The sequence below is a fragment of the Saccoglossus kowalevskii genome, chromosome 3, assembly GCF_978046115.1.
Source record: "Saccoglossus kowalevskii chromosome 3, keSacKowa6.1, whole genome shotgun sequence".
In the NCBI taxonomy this organism is placed as follows: Eukaryota; Metazoa; Hemichordata; class Enteropneusta; family Harrimaniidae; genus Saccoglossus; species Saccoglossus kowalevskii.
Window position 1 is genome coordinate 14,239,483 of NC_140643.1, and position 11,239 is coordinate 14,250,721.

At 36.1% G+C, this 11,239-nt stretch overlaps 1 protein-coding gene across 4 annotated transcripts in view; it reads left to right on the forward strand.

Annotated features, from left to right (window-relative positions):
- Positions 1–11,239, forward strand: part of LOC100372102 (protein MON2 homolog) — a 48,728-nt gene extending 37,489 nt beyond the window's left edge. For 3 of the 4 annotated variants that reach the window (XM_078005868.2, XM_085496793.1, XM_085496791.1), the window contains 8 exons: positions 298–444; positions 1,969–2,007; positions 2,746–2,874; positions 3,737–3,927; positions 4,746–4,933; positions 5,809–6,016; positions 7,369–7,451; positions 8,055–11,239. In XM_078005868.2, coding sequence (XP_077861994.2) covers positions 298–444; positions 1,969–2,007; positions 2,746–2,874; positions 3,737–3,927; positions 4,746–4,933; positions 5,809–6,016; positions 7,369–7,451; positions 8,055–8,218 — 1,149 coding nt within the window. In that variant the 3' untranslated portion in view covers positions 8,219–11,239. The remainder of the gene's footprint in view (positions 1–297; positions 445–1,968; positions 2,008–2,745; positions 2,875–3,736; positions 3,928–4,745; positions 4,934–5,808; positions 6,017–7,368; positions 7,452–8,054) is intronic. The other variant, XM_085496792.1, reaches the window with a different exon arrangement.

The following is an 11,239-nucleotide window of genomic DNA, read 5'->3' on the forward strand; positions in this document are numbered from 1 at the left end:
AGATAATGAAACACTATTTTAAGGGTGAAAAGCAATCTTACGGCTCTCTCGCTCTCAACGAGGTCTCGGTTTTCATTTGTCTCATCGTTCACTTCTTACTTTGTTATCCACACCAGACATCCTCCAAGTTCTGCTTAAAAACCATATTTGACATGGATGAGTCAAACATCCCTTTTAGAGAATATGATTTTGAACTAGAGATTAGTGAATGTTAATGACACAATCTCTAGATTGAAATATTATTGGCTGAGTAAGTGATGCATTAAAATTAATATATAGCTTCTGTTTTTTTTTTAGGCAATTAAAGATGGACCAGAAAATATGAAGTCTATGTATCCAGCTATATTCAATCAGTTACTAACCTTTGTAAGTTTTGCTTGCCAACCACCAAACTATGGTAAACTAGAGACGAAAACAATCAACCCTGCAGAGACTTCTAAACAGGTAAGTTCTTTATGAAGTGCATAATATTAACATAATCTTTATTAACACTGTTGTCGTTGAGGATGGTATTGGTTAAAACAAAATCAAATACCTGTCAAAGAGGTTTTAGAAATGGCAATCCCACAGTATATTCTCCAGGCATAATTATTATTTTCAGCTTAAAGTCATCACAGTCAGCACGGCACACACATTCAAACTTCACATCAACAAATGTATTTTGCATGCAATGTGTACGTCATATGGGATACAATAAAATAATTCCAAAATACAAAAATTAAATGGGATCTACAAACTGAAACTAATTGTTCAAAATATTGTTTAGTGATAAACAGTATTTTTTTTTTTGCATAGACATGCAAATGTGTAAAGAAAGTAAAATTTAAATTAAAAAACAAGGGTACAAATCATTGATCCCGGGATTGCTTGAATGTATGTTTGTTTGTTGTGTCACATTGTTTCTTGCTTACACAAATTGTCACTGGTACATATTACTGGTTCCATACCAAACTAATCTATTATGTTATGTTGCCTGGTATCTGCATGGTATTCAGATTGCCAATTCAAATATAATGCTGCCCGATGAACTCTTAATGCCTGAACTCTGCCAATCATGATATGGATATCAGAACAGCCCTGTTATAATATACATAATGTATCATGTTGATTGTGCCTTGTTATATTAATTCATATGTATGCTTGATGTCCTATTAGCATGTTAGCACATTACCCATACAAAGCATTGTGTGACACCTCTTCATTCATACACACAGAGACCAGTAACCAGTATCCAGACATACACACACACACACACACACACACACCCAGACCAGTAGCCAGTACATGAACATATACACACACATCTGTGGCTAGTATCGTGACTTATACACACACACACACACACACACACACACCAGTAGCCAGTATTGTGACGCATACACACATGCAGCAGTGGCCAGCATCTGGACGCATACACATACATGTCTTACCATCGTTGTAACGACACGCATTGGATTAACTTGTAATATAGTTGCGTTATGTTTGGATTACAACACAACTCTATATAGGATTGCGATTTAATTATATTGCAATTCAATATAGAATTTAATTCAAGTTTAATTAAATAAAAATGCAACAAAGTAGAAATAACCTCATACATTTTGTGACTTAACATAGAAAGTTTGGGAAGCTTAGGGTTAGTAAAGGAAGTAGGTATGGTATAGTTATATCATTATTAATATAAATTGAACCATACCTCCCCCTTTACTAACCCTAAGCTATGCTTGACTTAAATTTGATTAAATATTAATATAAATAATAGTGAGGGTCATTACTTGGTAGGTTTGTTATCACTTGGTAGGTGTAAAGTTAAATGGAAGTCGTCACAACGTTGATAAGACAAATGACACACACACACCCACCCCACACACCAGTGGCCAGTATCTGGACACACACAGATTGTATCTTGCATGTACAATATTTCCTCATATCTGTATAACACTGTTTTATATTACCTCATGTTTATAGGAGAGGTGGGCTAATTTTAGGTTTAGTGATAGTTCACAGGTACGTTTAGTATAGCAGCAATAGATTGGTTCATATACCTTATGCACTTGCATCTGACAATCTGGCTTAGCTGCCATATTGTTTAAAGTCGCAGTGTAGTGTAGCGATTTGATTCTCGCAAGATTGTAAATGATGCACTAGTACTGCACTGTACCCTTGCATCATACTTGACCTGTGTATAGATTGGAGTTTGTTGTATAATGTATATGAACTGCTATAGCAACGTAGCTTAAATATATTTTCAATATGTATTTATATTATATACCTTTATTGTGTTCCTTCTTTCCCATTTGTACCAAGGTATAATAACCTGGTTATTTTAGTTTAATTAGTGATTTCCCAACACACGCTTGCTGGTCCTGTAATCATGTGACTGTCATGATATCGTCAGTAGTCATGTGTTGTTATGTTAGTAGTCATGTGATTCCCTAATTGTGTGGATTTTTTATTTTGTTTTTTGGAGGTAATATATTTATTCTTTTTATCTTCGGTAATAAATTTTACAGTATGTTATATTTTATTTTATGTTTTTGTGGTGTAAGTTATCTTGTATGTAACTTAAGATAAAATACAATACTGATATTAAACTGGTTATTATTTTCCCAAATTGTTTATATATGATATGTTTTATGGAATATGAATATGTGCTCTATGTTGAATTATTTATTTTACTCGATAGTTTGTTTGGTTCATCTATGTGTGTTGTTAGCTATCTAACCAATTATATTGTTTGTACAGCCTGAATGGATTGCTATGAATTATGTGCCGTTTGCTGAGAAATCACTTCAGATGGTTGTTGAGTTATACAGACATACAGCAACCCACCAATCAGTCATAGAAGAACACGTTTTGCAGAATATCATTAAGGTAATATCACTGGATTTTGACAAGTCATTGGTAGCATAGTGCTTGTTGCATCTGACTTAATTGTGATTATTTCAAATCCTACCTTAGGCTAAACACCAAAAATTGACGACTTCTGCCTTGGGTAAGTGTGCCACAGACATAATGGGTCAGCCAATTCCACTAGCAGAGATTCATTTACTAACAAATGTGACTTTGAGTTGAACCTTTATTAAGGTCTGCAGGTGCTTGTAATCGACCAGACCCTATTGACGTCAGAATAGCACATTGAATTACCCTTTGATAGAGATGGCCACACAGCCCTGATATGTAGTCCCAAATAAGAATATTCAAATCCTACCTTAGGGCTATACACCAAATGTGGTCGACCACTGCCTTGGTTGAGTGTGCCACAAACTCAGTGAGTTTGCCAATTCTACTGGCCAAGATTTATTTACTAACGAATGCAACTTTTTAGATGCTACATCACATATATATATAAATATATATATTTATTTATTCAGAATCAGAAACAATCAGAAAAACGTACTGTAAAATATATTATTTTTGCTTGGAACTTACTTTCGCTATTTTCGCTAAGGGATGATCCAGTGAAAATAAAATTCAGCAAATATACCTTTCTCCTATATTTTACATTCAACTCAATAAATCCCACAAAAAAAGTTTTTTCAGCGAAAATTAATTCCAGCTAAAATAAAGTATTTTACAGTTTTCAGTCAATTGAAATGCTGGTATAGTATAATTCTCCTTTTACAAAAAATCAAATATAATATTTTGTTTTACAGCTGCATCCTCGAGTTCAGAATCAAAGTATACGTTGTATGATTGACCTTTAATAATTAACACTAATTTTCAATGATTTCAGACGTTGCAGTTACCACTTGGCATGAAATACGGTTGCCCATCTCAGACCACATGGAAACTGGCCATACGTGCTCAGCTTGAGATGCTGTATATTGCATTACCTGTAGCCAGACAGCACCACAGTGATTCTTACTTCACTGGCATGTGGTCAGAATTATCCACAGGGTTGGATCATTTCCTTTTCTCACCACAGTAAGTCATGAATGACCGATATTTGTTTTCAGACTTAATCTATATTAACTCCATGGACTTGTGATTTGTCTGTCAGTCTTTGTCTTGAATCCAGGAAAAATAATCTACTTCCACTCACCATTGTGAGAATCAATGAAGTGTATTGCCTTTTAACCCTAAAGCTCTCAATTACTGGTATACAAAACATTTTTTTGCCATCTTTGTTAAATAATAGGTGATTTTCCGAACAATTGCGAGATCTCGCGAGATGCATGAAAGACGCGCATCGAACGTCTGCCGCAAAAATCGAACGATTTGATTTTGAACTAGAATTTCTTTATTTCGCAGCTTACATTGACCGGCCAATCTTCGACAGAGGAATATTGCTTCCGAATACCCTTACTTAATTGAAATTGCCTATCATCAAATGTGGACAGCACATTATTAAGCATGGAAATGTCCCCGAAATACTTTCGCGTTTGTCGAATCCCACGCGATGTTTGACGCGACTACGACGCTATGACCTTTGTTTGTCCTGTTTTTACGTTCGATTTCACACATAACACGTGGTTCTCGCAGTGTACGGAAAATGGTCTATTGAGTACTTCAAATGAATGATAGCTGGCTGACAATATGGTTGCAGGATGTCAGTTTCTACCTATCTCTATTCCTATCAATCACGTCAGCACAGAAATGATTATACAAGTCCCATCACCTATAAATGAAAAACCTTAGGGACATTCAGGTCCATATAGGTTACATTATCCAGTGAAGCATCACACAGCTGTGTTCATAACAATACTTTAATACTCACTCTCTGTGATTTTTTTATTCTTCAGCTGCACTCCGCCAAACCTCTCAATAGATGAATTCCAAGAGCATGAATCAATTGATATTCAAGTAGTACAGTTATTACGTGATGAGGTGTTGCCGTATCCTAGTTACATACCTAAACCATTTATGGCAATGATACTATCAATGCTAAACAGAGGATCCATACACTCAAGTAAAACTACATCATTTACAGGTAATAAGACCAGTACTTAGGCTAAAACAAAATTGTATTTTTTCTTAAAATGTTGAAAAACATGGGGTGATGAGCGTCATGTTGTTTTCATTTTGACAATATTTTGGCAGAAAGCATACCCAAAACAAATCTTTTGTTTCGCATTATATCTCAATAAATAAACCAGTAAAGTGGAGAATTCTGCTCTCAATTATTACCCCTTTGAATGCCATAATTTTTCACTTCAAATGCAACATTTTGCCTGTTTTTATGTGGTTTTCTATCCAATATTTTGGATAAGTTTGAACCAAATGGAGATAATTTGCTATTGACTGCAGTTGTTGCACAAAGTTTTATTTTGTGAAAGGGGAGAAAAGTTGTCATTGCTGGTCAACGGTTAACCTCAAATTCAATTACTAGTATACATGGAATCAGATCAACCTGTGTTATTGAACTCCTTAATATAAAAGGGCACCTGCCAATAGTTACCACCTGTGATCAGTACTTGGTGAATAAACTTACACATTCATCAATAAATTCTACTAGGTACTAGTATACATGGAATCTCTAATGTTGTTTGTAATCAGATCAACCTGTGTTATTTAACACCTCAATATAAAAGGGCACCTGCCAATAGTTACCACCTGTGATCAGTACTTGGTGAATAAACTTACACATTCATCAATAAATTCTACTAGGTACTAGTATACATGGAATCTCTAATGTTGTTTGTAATCAGATCAACCTGTGTTATTGAACTCCTTAATATAAAAGTCACCTGCCAATAGTTACCACCTGTGATCAGTACTTGGTGAATAAACTTACACATTCATCAATGACTTTTATTTTCCTCATTTATCTACCAATGAAAGAAATCCTTTTCTTCTATTTCACAGACACAGACTCTAGTCGACAGTTGAGAGAGGAATTTGCCAAAGCTTGTTTTGAGACATTGTTGCAGTTCTCTTACATCACTAAAAGCGTTATTACAAATGAGGGCAGTATAACCAAAATGGCATTGTCGGCATTGTTGACAAGGTGCCAGGAAGTTCTCAAGAAATATGTTGAAGATGAGAAGCTCAGTGGCAAGTGCCCTCTCCCTAGGTATGTAAAACAATAGTTAACAAGTCATTGTCAATGACACGTCCCCGTTCGTTCATATTTGAGTGACATATACATTCAAAGCAGATCATGACCAAAATTCACCTGCATATGTACAACACATTGTACTAAATCTGAACAAAATCCATCCATGCATGACTGAGATCCGGTTCCGGAATTGTGAAAATACGTGATTTTGATGCATTTTCGGTCTTAAAATGGCCATCATTCAGCTATTGTTAAGCGGATCATGAAACAAATGCACATATCTATTTGTGACATGATGTACCGTGTGTGTGTGAAGTTTGAACTTGATCAATCCAGACATGTCTTGGATACGGATCCAGAACGTAATTTTTTAACAAAATGGCCGCCAGTCGGCCATTTCGAACTTGATCCGAAAAAAAAAGACGTGCATCAAGGTCCTATTATGTTTAATGTATGTACCAAATTTGAACGAAATCCGTCCATGCATAACTGAGATCCGGGTCCGGAATGGTGAAAATGTGCGATTTCAATGCATTTTCGGCCTTAAAGCGCTCCATTTGGTTATCGTTAATGAAATCATGAAACAAATGCACATACATATTTGTGACATGATGTACCTTGTGTGTGTGAAGTTTGAACTCGATCAATCCAAGCATGTCTCAGATACGGATCCAGAACTGAATTCTTTAAAACAAAATGGCCGCCAGTCGGCCATTTCAAACCCGATTAAAAAAAAATGACCTGCATCAAGGTCCTATTATGTTTAATGTATGTACCGAATTTGAACAAAATCTGTTCATGCATAACTGAGATCCGGGTCCGGAATGGTGAAAATGTGCGATTTTGATGCATTTTCGGCCTTAAAATGGCCGCTGTTCGACTATTGTGAATCGGATCATGAAAAAAATGCATGTGCATATTTCCCACATAATGTGTGATGTATGAGTGAAGTTTGAACTTAATCGGTCCATGCATGTTCGAGATACAGGTGATCACGCACGCATGCACGCACGCACGCACGCACGGACACACACAGGGCAAAACATAAGTCCCCGTTTTCGGACTACGTCCGAACAGGGACTAATTAATTGATTTGTAATTAGTTATGATTGGTATTTGTAGAAGGAAAACAAACAAGCTAGATGTGTCATCTAATGAATCTGAAGCCAGTGTGACTTTCAAGCACACTTTGTTTTGTAAATTGATTTGTGTGAATTGAAAAATCAGTTGAATGTATGCAAAATAGCTCATTAAATATGCATGAAAAATTACCTGAACACTAGATAGGTGAATGGATTTGTGTTACATGGTCTCATTGCCCTTGATCACAGGGTATCATTATGTTATTCTCTCGTATTGTCTTGTAGGCCTCGTATGTCAGAGATGGCGTTTGTACTGAAGGCTGTTGGAACGTTGCTTGATTCACTGAAGAAAGCCAAACCTGGCAATGGTAAGTTTTGAACTGTTCAAATAACTGAATAAAGTCTGGGGAGTAGAATGAACACTAGATGGCGCTATACTGTTTGAATGAAGACTCTAACAAGTATAATTTGATGACATCAATATAGCAGTTGTTAATGGTTATTCTAATATAAACAGTCAGACTCTGGACCATGATTGTCATGATTAAAGTTGAGAGACAGACAACAAGCAGCTCTTGGACAATAAATGGAGTGAAGATATTATTTTTTAACTAGTGGCATACAATCATAATTTGATAAACATTGTGTCTACTATTTTTGTGTGATTTCTCACTTGGTGCCAAGTTAGAGTATAGCGCCACCTAGTTGTCATATGAAAACACAGCGTAACACTGCTCAATTGTAGGTAGCTGTTATTTATGTATTGCGATCATTAATAGTATGAGATAGTTGACTAGAAAGTAAACAACACACGGTGCAGGCAGACACAACTAAGTGAAACAAACTAGGAATACATAAACAAATCCTGTGATATGACGGCGTCTATAAAAACATGGCAGTCTAAATAAACTAAATTCATCAGTAGAAAATCCCCTTCATGGTAATTATTCATGATTGTTTTCGTTTTGCAGTTGACAGTGATACTTGGAAACAAGTAATCGGGTTATATCCGTACCTCGTTGACTGCACGACGTGTACGTCATCCCAGGTGTGCAAGGCACTGAAGGAGGTTCTGCACCACTACTACGATCTACTAGCAATACCATCCACTGCCATACACAACTCAACAATGTGAAATTACGACAACTGTGACATAATGTAATCAGGTGATAGACAAGTCTTTCTCTCTCAGTCCATCTGCGGGAATATCCAGAAGATCTTGTACCTCTGCCTTGCAGTAATCTGACCACCAGACCAGATAATTACATGTTATATATATATATCAGTATATTTATCTATTTCACCCATTGAGCGCCGGACTTGTATATTTAATCTGTAGCTGTTTAGAAATTATGTACAATTTATTCAAATCAACATTGTAGTAAAATATATATAAAAAATGTTGCAGCAAAATTTAGTCAAGACAAATTATGGCAGTCAAAGGGTTAAGAATCTTTCTTGTTTGCAATAATATGTAAATTATCAACAGGATTGTTTTAACACAGTGGTCTAAACCCAGCTCATTTTCCATGTTGGTGAATGATCATTTATTAAAGACCTCAACATCAAAGTTAGTGTCGAAACCAGTGACTCATGACCCATATAGTCAAGCTTACAAAATAAACATGAACTCAAAGCAATGTTAAGCTTCCTTGATTACAATTAGACTTCCAGTAGAAATACTAAATCCAGTAAAGCTTTCATTTATTTCCTGTATTCAAGTGCTAGTAGCACTAAAAGTATGTGTACCCTTCATGGGCATTTGGTTCATCTAATACAGAAGCAATATTTCACAGTGCACAATGGTCTGTGTGAGAGAAAGTTTTAATTTGGTACATCGGGTGACTAGTTAGAAAAGTTTGGTGAAAGAAATCGGTGTTTTAAAGTATGTTGTGATTAAATAGGCAGGATATCACAGCACTGTGTAGCTGCACTATTACAACTCCTCTGCCTGCAGGGTTTTGCAAGTTAGGAATATAACTGCCGCTTGTACATATCACATGGAGTCAAAATAATTGGGAGTAGTGTTAAGGCTGAAGCCAATATTTATTTATTGAATTTGTAGTTTAAATTAAGTTTTAATTTATTTAGAATGAATTCTAGCATTGTCATTAATTCCATTTAGAGCCGAACGAATGAAATATATAAATACAATTAATGTTTATAAGAATAACATATTTTATTAATTAATTAATTAATCGTTTTTTTGAGTCAAGACTGTATGTTCTTCTAACATATGCACTGTTTGCACTCTGGGATCGTATACAACACCTGAAAACACCACACTGCTTGATGTAATATTGCATGCTTTTTTTGTGGAACAATAACTTTAATGGTATTATATCGCTATAATGTGTGTTGTCAACACTATTTATAAGATTTCATGTAAATGTATATGCAATATAAGGAACTTAAAGTAAAAATTGTGGGTGCACTTTTCTGAAGACTGATGGTAGAGATTGTTCAGTGTACGCCAGAATTATCAGTCCAGAAGAAGGGGAGAGAGGGTATAACTTAGACTAACCCAACCGTGGTAATTTCATATTTTTTTACCTAAATTGTGGTCCAACACAAAATATGATTGGTCGATTCTGCAGCATATCTATTGCTATTACTTATTCATGATATGCTGTGATGAACCTGGGAGTGGAACACTACAAAACGAGGAAAGTAGGCGTGCGCTTGCGCAAAAGATTCTAAACGTCAGGCCACCTGTGCTGTGCGGTTTAGTTGCGTAGAACAAAACGGACCAAAAGCTGCCTTTCTTATTGGTTGTCAGCTCATAAGTCATGCAACTCATTAGCATATTTATTACCACAGAAACGTAGTGACAAATATAGAGGGCGTGGCAGAACAAACTTGTTCACCGGTCACTGGTAGCATAGTGGTTGTCGCATCAGACTCATGATCGGTAGACCCAAGTTCAAATCCTACCTAAGGCTGAACATCAAAGGGCCGACCCCTACCCTGGGTGAGTGTGCCACAGACTCAATGGGAAGGCCAATTCCACTGGCTGAGATTCATTCACTAACGAATACGACTTTGGGGGATTCTTGGTTAAGGTCCGCAGGTGCTTGTGATTGACCGGGCCTGGTTAACGCCAGGATAGCGCATTACTAATTGCCATTTGACAGACAGATGGCCACACAGCCCTGTCATGTAGTCCCAAACATGAATATGACTTCTGTGGCAAAAAGCACTATGTGTCAGGAGAGACAACAGTGGCACTCAATGTCCGTAACTGTCATCTGGCACAAAAAATATAAAAAAAAAAATGAAAAAAAAACTTGTTCTAAATTATCATATAAAATTACCACAACTGGGCCAGTTTAGGTACAACTGTATATCACTTACCACAGCTCCTCTCTTAGCACTCAGTGAGTTAACCCAGCTGGTGATAGAATCCACTTTCAAGCAAGTGGTTTTACTGAGAATTGCAAGAAATCCTACTATTCGCTTTGGGGGCGGAGGTATACTGACAACTCTCATGCCAACCAGTGTTGTATTCTGTGAATGTAAACCCAGCTGCCTAAATATTGTTATCATACCTGCCAGTCACATTTAACCTGGGTGCCTGCACTGAACGACATGTTCAGTGATTGCCCGTTTATAGAAGTTGTAACAGCTTGTAGGTACAGAATCGTGTACTGTTGTCACTACAGCCCATGCATGCAACCCACTTCACACCCATTGTAGGGAGCGGGTAGCAAAATAAGCATTTGTTAATTCTGGTAGTTTATGTCACAGTTGCCTCACTAATCTTTGGATATCCAGTGCATTTTTTTTCTTTCCATGGAAGTACAATTTTTCAAATAGTGGAGAAGTATTGATACAAACCTGTATATATCTATTATGATTGTTAATGCCAATATTTTTGAGTGACAAACATAACAAATCTGATAAGTAATTTTTCAAGATTAAACCGATTTTTAAATTGGTGTGAACAGATTACCAGATAGTTACTTGATTTCTTTTCACCAATAGAAACCTATATTGTAACTTATTTTGTTGGTAGAACTCATTTCTTGTATGTAAATGAATCTAATATGCATATCTGAAGTCACTGTCTTTATATCTTGCAAAATACAAGTAAATAAATATTTATTCAATCTTGACTATAAGTTTATGGGTACAAATAAATTTGGTTTATAGACCA